The sequence below is a fragment of the Mauremys mutica genome, chromosome 5 (assembly GCF_020497125.1).
Source record: "Mauremys mutica isolate MM-2020 ecotype Southern chromosome 5, ASM2049712v1, whole genome shotgun sequence".
Taxonomy (NCBI): Eukaryota; Metazoa; Chordata; order Testudines; family Geoemydidae; genus Mauremys; species Mauremys mutica.
The window spans coordinates 49,136,670-49,149,220 of NC_059076.1; the positions used below are offsets into that span (position 1 = coordinate 49,136,670).

At 40.5% G+C, this 12,551-nt stretch overlaps 1 protein-coding gene across 3 annotated transcripts in view; it reads left to right on the forward strand.

Annotated features, from left to right (window-relative positions):
• The window catches only part of JADE1 (jade family PHD finger 1), a 103,519-nt gene that overhangs the window by 50,272 nt on the left and 40,696 nt on the right, over positions 1-12,551 (forward strand). For 2 of the 3 annotated variants that reach the window (XM_045018079.1, XM_045018081.1), the window contains one exon: positions 3,220-3,297. In XM_045018079.1, the coding sequence (XP_044874014.1) occupies positions 3,246-3,297 (52 nt within the window). In that variant the 5' untranslated portion in view covers positions 3,220-3,245. Of the gene's footprint in view, positions 1-1,817; positions 1,971-3,219; positions 3,298-12,551 lie in introns of those variants that run through there. The other variant, XM_045018080.1, reaches the window with a different exon arrangement.

Consider the following 12,551-nt stretch of genomic DNA (forward strand, 5'->3'; position numbering starts at 1 on the left):
CTTGGTTAGTCTCCTTGCTCTTGACCAGAGGTTGTCTAGTATTTCAGTCCAAGCTGGACAGAAATATTATTCTCATTTCTTGTCTGAAAGAAATCTAAATAGTAGTTGTACTATGTGTACTTGGAATCGGCTCTGATTGGAACCTGAGCATCACAATGTACATAAAATGGTATTTGCAATTTTTGTGTATATAATAATTGTGGACCAAATGCGAAAACGTCAGAGATGGGCCAACAGGGATGTCTAGGGCTATTGGTATGCAGCTTAGATATTTGTATTTTATTTTTTCACTGTTTCTCTCAGTGCCCTCTTTACTTGAGTCATAGGAAATATGTTCACTGTAAGAAAATTTTACATTGGTATTGTTAATATTTCTTTAAATTGCAGGTAGAGTTTGTGGGTTGGGAGGAGGTGTAAATTGGGGCACAGGTGTATTTCATCCTCGTGAGTAGGCTTAGTCCTGAAGCTCATAGATCTGGGGTATGTTTCCTAAGACTTTTTGGGGGATTTGAATCTGAATTTTGCAAATTAACTTTCTTTATAATGGGTCATACCAAATCCTGGATCTGAAACCTTTGAACTTAATCCAAATCTATATCCAAACTTGGTGGCTGCTGCCTGACTCGTGTATTTAGAGCTTGATATTTGTATCTGTCTATTAAATGCATAAAGTTCTAGTTTATTCTAAAATTGTTGATTCAGAAAGAGTTTAATAATATAATTGTGGGAGATTGTGTAACTGATTATTATTCTTTCACCTCTAAAATTACATGGGGGAAGATAGAATAATAATCAATTACACATTCTCCTCTGAATATATGTTGCCCTCTGAAATAGCTATGAAAAGTCATGATGAAATTAGCTATTTGGTTTCATATTAACTTTTAGTGGACAAACATTTGCAACATAAAACCACCGTGCATCTCAAAGACAGCCATATTCACTCTAATTTCTGATACGGTAAGTCACTTTGGGTTAGATAAATCAATCTTATTGATTTTACATAGTGCCACAAAGGAGGAAAATCCTCCAGTGCATCAACCCTTATTATTGTACCAGGTTCCCTGGAGAAGTAAAAGATAATTGTGGCTTTCATTACTCAAGATCTTTCAATGATGATAAAGTGGGAGTTAATTAAGCAAAAAAACCCATACGCCTTTCTGTATATGAATCATTTTGTTTGAGAAGGTATTTGTATGGTTTTATTGGGACTATCAGCAGGTTTTGGTCAAGACTTCCCTCTTTTCAAGTGGGAATTGTTCTTACAAAAGTTGAAAGTACTAACAGCAGTTTTACTGCAATGAGACATATTTGTCTCTCTCAACCTGGTTATGTATTGAAGCTATTTCTTCCACTGGCCCCTACAGCATGGAGCTGTTTTGCTGAAAGGTTCTTAGGAAATCCCAATTTATATGAGAATACCGGGTTTAGATTTTTTGCACCAAGTAAGAATCAGAAACCTTAGGCAGCTGATTTCTGAATCTGCCCCTGGGAGGTGTGCATTGGCATTTTGCTGCTAATGCATCACCCAGTTCTCATTGTCACTGCAGTTGATACATGGCAAATGAAGACTCTTGGAATTTGATGTACACCCTAGAGTACTTGTCAATTTAACTCATGGTGAACATGCTTTGCTACACTTGTCATGTCATGTTGTTTCCGCTTTTTAACTTCAGTTTTTATGGGCTTTTACATGTCAATGTTCACCAGCTATTGAAGACTTTAAAGAAAATTAAATTTAGAATTATTCCACATCATAAAGCATTAGAACATATCACCTCTGCTTGGGGTGTTGGTGTTAGAGGTGAAAGGTTGTGTATCTCAGTGGGTTCAGGGCAGCTCAGCTTGATAGTTACTGAAAGTCATTGCCATCCGACAGCTTCCTAGCAGCCTCTTTATAACGAGTTGGGAGGTCTGTCTAGCTCCTACAGAACAGGCATGCTGCATCAAAGAAGCCAGCATAACATTTGGTATTAGGCCAGAGAGGGTAATATAAAAGCATGCTTGGGAGGCGGGAATTGTTCTGTCATCACAGAGGTGGTTTCTTCTAGAGCAGTGGTTCTCAAACTTTTTTTTCGCGGACCACTTGAAAATGGCAGAGCGGAAAATGGCAGAGTCTCGGCGGAACACTTAATGATCTTCCCAAATGTTGTTTGTACCATTAGCTATTATAAAGCGCTTTGGCTGATCTCTCCCTCTCTCCCCTGCTGCGGCAGCCCCCGAGCTGGGGCTGGGAAGAAGGGGATCTCTCCCTCTCTCCCCCACTGCAGCAGCCCCTGAGCTGGGGCTGGGAAGGAGGAGGGGGGTTCTCCCCCACCGCAGCAGCCACAGAGCTGAGGCTGGGAAGGAGGGCCGTCTCTCTCCTGCAGCCGCAGTCCTGGAGCAGGGGAAAGTCACTTTTTTCTCTGGCTGCCATAGTCCTGCATGTCTCAAATTCCCCCCACCCCCTCTTCTCACTCTACTGTCCCCTCCCACCTACTCCCTATTTCCCCCAAGGCTACCACCTCACCTTACATGTGCATCATCTCAAGGGGCCAGGCAGCTAATTAGTGGAGCCACGCCTGAGCCCCCACTAATTAGGTGGGTGGCCCTTCATTCTCTCATGTGCAGCTGCCCAGGCGCGCACCTTAGAGGGAACTATCCATGGACCACCAGAATGGAACTTGGGTCCGCGGACCATAGTTTGAGAACTTCTCTTCTAGAGCATGGTTGATGCACATTAGCTGGTTAGAGAGGGGAAGCCTGCATTGCTGCTCCCAGCTCCTTGCTTCTCCAATGCTGTTAGGCTGGCACCTTCCACCAGGACTAAAATTGTTTTAAAAACATATCAGCCAATCTACATATTTACAGAGGCAATAATACTATATTTTTATTGCTAATCTAGAGCCACAATGAGGGGGAGGAAAATCTAACCAGTTTGAGTACTTTTACTGTAGGTCTTCACCTACTGTAGACTTCTGAAAACACAAAAATATGCTTTTGCTTCTTGAGATGAATGTGACCACAGGACCGTCATCACACCTCCTTAAACCACATTTTCACCTGCCCATATGATATATGTCTAATTACTCATCATTTGGATGTTTACTATTTATATTTTAAATGCTATTTAAAGCTGTTTGTTTGCATTTGTGTGCTGTAAATCCTGGAATGCCATCTGAAACACAACTTGCTGGTTGTGTGTTATCTTGGGTTAAGTGCTGTCTCATTGCTTTACAGGCCACCAGCTGTTTCCCGTGGAGATCATGAAACGAGGTCGGCTTCCTAGCAGCAGTGAGGATTCTGATGACAATGGCAGTAAGTGCTCCTTTGTTGTGCTTGGAGAGCATTAGGTTATGAGTTTGTTGAAACCATATTTTAATGTAATATTTTACATAACGGAGTATTTTGCATAGCAGCTGGGTCACAGAAAGTTGAGGGAGAGCACAAATATTAGGAAACTGTTCTAAAATAAAATATTTTCAGAATAGGTGAGCTGTATATAACAGGATGCCCCAAGACTTGCTGTTCATTATAGAGTGTTTGATAATAAGGTGAAACAAATAATTTTTTTAAAGGTCCTTTGTGGTGCAAGCAATACAGCTTTTCATTACAAGAACAGAATTAGCACATCATCAGATATTGACATTGTTGACTTGCTTTATTTTTAATAGAGGGACAGAAGTTTGCTCTAAAGTTGTAATTTTTTTTGACGTTTTCATACTCTCCTTGTATAAAATTCTTCTGCCTCAGACTTTTATAAGAATAATTATTTGTGACAATCTTTTTTTAATGAATTATAGAGGTTTCCTATGTTTATTTTAGTGTTATTAACATTAGTGGATGACATACATTCAGGAAAAAAAGAGTTTGATTTGTTCAGTAGTATGGATGTCTCTTGGCATAATTAATGTGAGCTACTTAAAATATCTCACTTGTTCAGATAATGGAGAATTGGTATTATTTCGTTTTAAAAGAAATTGTGACATAGTGGTGGGGTGGGAATTGTGCTCAGATACTTGTTCGGGCAAGTCAAACAAGTTACTTGTATTCTCTGGTTTTGTAATTTATACGGTTGTCAAAGGCATTAACCTGGTTCTAATCTGGTCTACATAGGTACATGTCGTCTGGGACAAAGTGTTATTAGGCCAGATCCTGAGGTCTTTAATTAAAGCTTAAACCAAAACCCAACAGAAAGTTATTGGGAGACTTTCCACTGACTTCAGTGGACTTTGAATCAGGCTTTTAGGCCCTGATCCTGCAGCAGGAGCTATGTAGGTGGACTCCTGCACCCATGTGGAATCTCACTGACAATAGTGGGGATCTGCCATTGTAGACCTAATATCAGGACCTACAACTTAACCCTTACATAGGCAAACTGCTATGGAAATCAGTGTGTGAAAAAAGGAGTGGAGAAGGTGAAAAAAGAAAAACTGACTTTACGAGGAGTTTGCCTGATTAAGGATTAGATAAAAAAAACAGTAAGGACTTTTGGATTTAGCCCCTTAGTAAAGCTGGGAGAACCTCATGGAGTTGGAGATTTTGAAAAATCTATTAAACTATTTTTGGATTCGGGAACAAAATGTTTTGGTATTATGTTAAAACAATTTAAATCCTTCCAAAGAAGATTAGATGAAAAAGAAGCAAACATGTCTTTCTATAGAGAATAGAGAGTAACCCTCAAAATTCTATATACAGTGTATTTTCATTAGAATTTTTCTTCTCTCTCCATCCGCCCCCGAATTCCCTTTTTTACAGTCTCCTTGTATTTCACTTTGATCATTATTTGTGCCATTTTCACTTTATATCTTAATCTAGTTTTTACTCTGACCCCTTTCTGCTCTTTGTATCATGGACTTTTTAAAGTAGAACCTGAACTAGATAACGTTTGAGTTGAAGTTTCAAACTGTGACAGTTGACTGGGTCTGAAATTCAGTAGAACAAGTTCACTCATCTGTTGTTGTTATTTATCTAACTATATCACTGCTTTATGTATTGGAATATCCATCTCTTAAAAAGTGAAGTTGTGTTTTTCTAATAATTATACTCATTTTTCAGAAAATGAGTCTGATACATGCTAGTCAGAGGTCTAAGACAGCTAGCTGGGATAAAAAAACCGTATAAAAAATACCTGTTTTTATGCTCACTGTGATTTAAAGGAAAAAAGCAGTAATGTACTATTTATTATGCAGTGTTGACTAACAAATTGATAAAGTATAACTTAGTAATAGGTCTTGTCAAATAGTTCAAAATGTATTTGTTAAATTATTTGATAAATACCTGTCAGATTTTATTAATATTTTCTCCAAATATTATTTCAAGTATATACCACTTCCTTCTTCTCTCTTGCTTTTGTTGCACTTTCTTTCTAGGCTTCACCTTAGCTTTTCTTTACTATGGTCTAAAATTACTTTGTAGTTTGAGACACAAATCCAACATAGGCATTATGCTAATCTGTAGACCTCAAATCAAGAATTTCCCATAAAATCTGAGATGATGTGTGACATAATGATAAAATCTCTGACTTGTCATCCTAAGAGGCTTCAGCATCCATGAGGGCATCCCCTCTGATGTAATGGCCCCAAACCAGCTCATTGCACTTTCCGCATTTGTTTTTTCGTAGGTAATATCTGTATGTATACACACACAGCTCTTCACAGCTGGGCTTCATTTTCTGACTGTCTGTAAGAAACATCCTTTTATTCTGGACATATACCCGTCTCCTAAGTGAAGTCAGGATCTTCCTGGTTTCCAGGCAAGAAGCGACTAGTTAATTTGCAAAACATTCTTGCAAGTAGCTCCACCCACCAGAAAGCCATGGAATAGAGGATCTAGTGAGTTACTAGGACCACAGTGATTGACATTTTGGCACTGATGCATCCACTCTTTCCCCATTGGCTACTCTCTTAATTAATATAATAAGCATCACAAGCAGTAGTAAATGTTTGAAGAATCATAGTTTTAGGCCTTGTTCTCCAAGTTGTAAATTTGTCAGTGAGAGGGATAAGAGATCTTACTCTCTCTGCTTCACCTTCTCCTCAGGCTTTGACCTCATTGGTCAAATTATTAATGTCTATTGTTGTTATCTTAATTTCCAGAGTCAGACACACAGTTATTTTATCAGCAATCTCTTTGATCCGCTTCGCTAGTAGTACTTGCGAAAAGCATTTATTCTGCAGTTTAGCTAGAGCCTCCCTGTGTGATAAAGCACTAGATAGAGAATTGTCTGAACTTTTGGCCTCTACTTTTTTGTTGAAAGATTTCAAGCTTTTTACAAATCATTTTTCTCCTCAAAGACTCCAGAAGCACAAGACAATTAAATCTATTCTAAAGCACTTCAAACAGCTGTCTTCTAATTGAAAAATTAAAATTTTAATCAACACTTAGTTGGACTCCTCTTGCCTAACATCTGCTGCTCATCAGAGTCACTAGTGCCTCTTGACCTCCAGTGAGCTTCGTGCTCTCATGCCACATTGCATGGTGCAGTACTACAGCTTTAGAGTTTGCCATTGCTGTCACTGAACTAATTGGCAAAATTCCCATTGGGATTAATGGGTAGGATCAGGCCCCCAACTGTTAGACTATTCATCCTTTAGTTGTGGGATTTTCAAGAGACAACACAATGGGAAAGTGTGGCCAGGCATCTTGGCTTCAGTTTGAGCCTGAGTGTTTATAATTTGGGGCTAACTTGTCCACTGATGACCCCTTAGTGCTGACCCTAATTTGTCCACTAATGCCCATGCTAATAGCTTTTACCTTAAAGGGAATAGGTGCTTTATTTTCCTGAGTGCAGAAGCCTATGTATTCACAAGGCAATAATAATAATAATAATTAATGAAAAACAAGCATTTGCCACTCATTCAGACTTAAATGTGAAGGTGGAGTTTGTGTTTTAATATTTTTTGTATTTTAAAAATCAACAGACTATGGTGTGATTATTTGCGTTTAGCTTAATACATAGAAGCAAGGCGATGAGTTCAGATTTTGTATAAATGCATTCTCAGAGAATGGGAAACATAATACCAGATACTGTTTGAGTGACAGGGAAACTATAACCCTATGACTAGGGCCCTGCCAAATTCATGGCCATTAAAAATGCATCACAGACGATGAAATCTGGTCTTTTGTGTGCTTTTACCCTATACGATACAGATTTCATGGGGGAGACCAGTGTTTCTCAAATTGGGCATCCTGACCCAAAAGGGAATTGCAGAAGGGCTGCAAGGTTATTTTAGGGGGTTGAGGTATTGCCACCCTTACTTCTGCGCGGCCTTCAGAGCTGGGTGGCTGGGAAGCAGCGGTTGTTGGCTGGGCGCTCAGCTCTAAAGGCAGTGTCCCGCCAGCAGCAGTGTAGAAATAAAGGTGGCAATACTATACCACGCCATCCTTACTTCTGTGCTGCCGCCTTCACAGCTGGGTGGCCGGAGAGTGCAACAGTGCAGAAGCAAGGGTAGCACGCCATCCTGCTGCCCTTTAGCTACCCAGCACCGCCGCCAGCAACACCAGCAGCACAGAAGTAAGGGTAGCAGTACTGCAACCCTCCCCCTACAATAACTTTTCAACCCCCTCACAACTCCTTTTTGTGTCAGGACCCCTACAATTACAACACTGTGAAATTTCAGATTTAAATAGCTGAAATAATGAAATTTACAATTTTAAAAATCCTATGTCCATGAAATTGACCAAAATGGACCATGAATTTGGCAGGGCCCTACCTATATAAAAGGCCTGGATGCAAATACAACCTGAGACACATTTCCACAAATCCAAATCCCCTTTCTCATGCTTTTTCTTCTGGAGGATTTGCTAATCCATCAACCTCATCTCAATTGGCACATCATTACAATAATAATAATTGTAGTGGCATATTATGATCTGATAATCCTTGCGATGAAAAAACACACATCATCAAAACATAAAAAGCAACAGCCTCCCCTCTCTAATCAATGTCTATGTTGCACAAAAATAAAATGTCATCAATAACTGTCCAATTACTGCTCTTGAACCGTATGATCCCTGTGGTGTCTTTACAGCAATTTCACACAATTACACTATGTGCGGCGCTAAAATGGTGAATGTACACTATCCACAGTAAGTTAACGCAGGTCCCCTCCTGTTCTTTCCTCTCTCAGCAGTATACATCTGAATATTTTATTATCTTTGACAATGCACACGTGACCTTGCATATGCACATATCTCATTTTGTGCCACTCCTCTAAAAGTGTGGAGAACTCATGGATCCCATGGGACATTTCATACTCACAGGGCCCACTTTAGTTCTTTCCTATTGTGATGTAATTCCACTGCAGTAATTTCTGACATTTTATTTGCAATGTTGTTGTAGACATGCTGGTTGCAGGATATGAGGAGACAAGGTAGGTGAGGTAACACATCTTATTGGACCAACCTCTGTGAAGCTCAAAAGCTTGTCCCTTCCAACAAAATAAGTTGGTCCAATGAAAGATACTACCTTACCTACCTTGTGTTTCTGAAGTTTTATTGTTAATTTAATTGCAGATTTTCAGTGTGTTTGGGTACCGTCTGTATTTGCATTCATATCGCTATGTGATCTTGTCAGATCTTACAACCTAAACAAAATTGGGTATGCTCAGTATTTGAATAGGAGTCTTGTAAGGAAAACTCACATTGATGATTAAGGATATGATTATGTCACGGCAGTTACCATTGCCATGAAACCATGAATGTTGCCATTTATATGGACCCTGCTGCCACGCATTAACAGTCTGTTTGCTTGGATCAGTTGTGGTGCATTAACAATTCATTAATTTGCTGTGATCTAGTCCTCTTTGAAACAGGACTAGATCGAAGTGAACTAACAAACTGTTAATGTGCGGCAGCAGGGTCCACAGTAACAGTTTATTCATTTGCTTTGATCAGCTACCGTGTATTAAAAGTTCCTTCATTTTGATCAGCTACTGCACATTAACAGTTTGTTCATTTAATTTGTTTTAGTCCCGTTTCAAAGAGGAATATTAGACCAAAGTGAACTAACCGGCATTGTCCACACGATTGCCGTGACCACCATGTGAATTATCTATTTTTTGCCATGATTGTGCCATGAATTTTATTTATTTTTACCATGACAAAGTTGTATCCATAGTGATGGCTGATCCATTAAATGATGCTTGTCCTTTTCAGTAGTACTGAGCTGATGTCCAAGCACACTACGTAAAGGCAGTATGCTCCTGAAGGTGCAGTCTTTCAGATTACTGTTTATTATGTTACAGTGCCCAAAAATATATTAGGCACTTTAAGAAGGCATATTCCCTGCCCTATACATCTTCAGATAAGATGTGAAACTCTGTGGAAGATGTACATATTGAAGCTGTTAATGGTGAGCACTCTACACTATACACCAGCGGTCCCCAACGCGGTGCCTGTGGGTGCCATGGCGCCCGCGGGGGCATCTAAATGTGCCCGTGTCCTGGCTGGTGGTCGAGCATCCGCCGAAATGCCACTGAATTTCGGCAGCATTTCGGCGGTGACACCTCTTGATGACGACGCTTGCCACCAACAAGCGACGTCATTGAGAGGTGTTGCCGCCGAAATTCGGCAGCATTTCAGCGGATGCTCAACTGCCACCATGGTCCTTCGTCTGGCGCCCGCCAGACAAAAAGGTTGGGGACCACTGATACACACTATCTAACATGGAAGCAAAATCAGAGGCATATTCAGCACAGGTTGTCATTGCAGAAAGACAGGCCATTAAAGCCGAAAGTTAGGTAGAAAATATTCAAAGGATTTAGAGCTAATATCTAATTAACACCAGACCTGGGATCTCAATGAGAAGTTCATTTGCTTGGAGACGCTAGCTGAAATGCAATGTAATCAGAATTCCACTCTAATATCAAAGTCCTGGTCGTCCCTATAGGTAACCAGGACATAGTAGAATCCAAGGTAAACAATACTGATTTATTTAATATAGGTTCTGATGAGGAGTCAATGTGTATCCTAACTTCCCTATGAAGAATCCATCTGAAGAATGTGGCTACTACTAATGGATATTTGGTCATTGTAATAAATTATCTGGAAAGGAACCGAAACAAATATGTTGTCAGATGACAAAAGGGGATTTTGTCTGAGATGCAGAGAATCCTTTCCCCCTATATGGGGGGCCTATTACTTAGGCAAAGTGAAGAGATTTCCAACTCTAAAGGTGTGCTTACAGCCATTTTAAACCCAACCAAACTGTTTGGATACAATGTCCAAAATTGACCCATAATTACAGGTATCTTAATTTCTGAGGGCACAATCAGAGACATCCAAGGTCTGATTTTCAGAACTGTGTACAACTTCCATTGACATCCCATGATCATCACCTCAAAAATGAGGTCTTATTAGTTTAGTGGTTAAATATGGATTTAGATGCTTGATTTTAGGCTCTCACAGTTGAAAGTTTTGGCCTAGGTGACTTGCAGTACAGAAGATGATCTATGTTTTCTGGGACAAAAAAGTCTGCAAAGTAGCTTCTGGAGAGAACTAAGTCAAATGGTGATGAAAGATGAGAAAAATGAGGCACCTGTTTTCAAACGGCATGTAAAATACCTTTTATATTGTTGATTTTCAGTCTTTTTTTTTAATTAGACCACTGGACTGAGTATTAACTTCTTTAGTAGTCATAGATAGGGATGGCCCTACCAAATTCATTCATAGATTCATAGATTCTAGGACTGGAAGGGACCTCGAGAGGTCATCGAGTCCAGTCCCCTGCCCTCATGGCAGGACCAAATATACTGTCTTGACCATCCCTGATAGACATTTATCTAACCTACTCTTAAATATCTCCAGAGATGGAGATTCCACAACCTCCCTAGGCAATTTATTCCAGTGTTTAACCACCCTGACAGGAACTTTTTCCTAATGTCCGCCCTCCCTTGCTGCAGTTTAAGCCCATTGCTTCTTGTTCTATCCTTAGAGGCTAAGGTGAACAAGTTTTCTCCCTCCTCCTGATGACACCCTTTTAGATACCTGAAAACTGCTATCATGTCCCCTCTCAGTCTTCTCTTTTCCAAACTAAACAAACCCAATTCTTTCAGCCTTCCTTCATAGGTCATGTTCTCAAGACCTTTAATCATTCTTGTTGCTCTTCTCTGGACCCTCTCCAATTTCTCCACATCTTTCTTGAAATGTGGTGCCCAGAACTGGACACAATACTCCAGTTGAGGCCTAACCAGCGCAGAGTAGAGTGGAAGAATGACTTCTCGTGCCTTGCTCACAACACACTTGTTAATGCATCCCAGAATCATGTTTGCTTTTTTTGCAACAGCATCACACTGTTGATTCATATTTAGCTTGTGGTCCACTATAACCCCTAGATCCCTTTCTGCCATACTCCTTCCTAGACAGTCTCTTCCCATTTTGTATGTGTGAAACTGATTTTTCCTTCCTAAGTGGAGCACTTTGCATTTGTCTTTGTTAAACTTCATCCTGTTTACCTCAGACCATTTCTCCAATTTGTCCAGATCATTTTGAATTATGACCCTGTCCTCCAAAGCAGTTGCAATCCCTCCCAGTTTGATATCATCTGCAAACTTAATAAGCATACTTTCTGTGCCAATATCTAAGTCATTGATGAAGATATTGAACAGAGCCGGTCCCAAAACAGACCCCTGTGGAACCCCACTTGTTATACCTTTCCAGCAGGATTGGGAACCATTAATAACTACTCTCTGAGTACGGTTATCCAGCCAGTTATGCACACACCTTATAGTAGCCCCATCTAAATTGTATTTGCCTAGTTTATCGATAAGAATATCATGCGAGACCGTATCAAATGCCTTACTAAAGTCTAGGTATACCACATCCACTGCTTCTCCCTTATCCACAAGACTCGTTATCCTATCAAAGAAAGCTATCAGATTGGTTTGACACGATTTGTTCTTTACAAATCAATGCTGGCTATTCCCTGTCACCTTACCACCTTCCAAGTGTTTGCAGATGATTTCCTTAATTACTTTCTCCATTATCTTCCCTGGCACAGATAATGGTCATGGTCCATTTTGGTCAATTTCACGGTCATAGGATTTTAAAAATCATAAATTTCATGATTTCAGCTATTTAAATCTGAAATTTCACGGTGTTGTAATTGTAGGGGTCCTGACCCAAAAAGGAGTCGTGGGGGCGTTTGCAAAGTTATTATAGGGGGATTGCAGTATTTCTACCCTTACTTCTGCACTGCTGTTGCTGGCGGCCGTGTTGGGCAGCTGAAGAGCGGTGGCTGCTGGCTGGGAGCCCAGCTTTGAAGGCAGAGCCACCGCCAGCAGCGGCACAGAAGGAAGGATGGCATGGTATGGTGTTGCCACCCTTACTTCTGCGCTGCTGCCTGTAGAGTTGGGCCTTCAGTCAGCGCTGCCACTCTCCGGCCACCCAGTTCTGAAGGTGGCAGCACAGAAGTAAGGGTGGCATGGTATGGTATCGCCACCCTTATTTCTGCGCTGTTGCTGACAGGGCGCTGCCTTCAGAGCTGGGTGTCCAGCCAACAGCCGCTTCTCTCTAACCGCCCAGCTCTGAAGGCAGCACAGAAGTAAGGGTAGCAATACCTCAACCCCCTA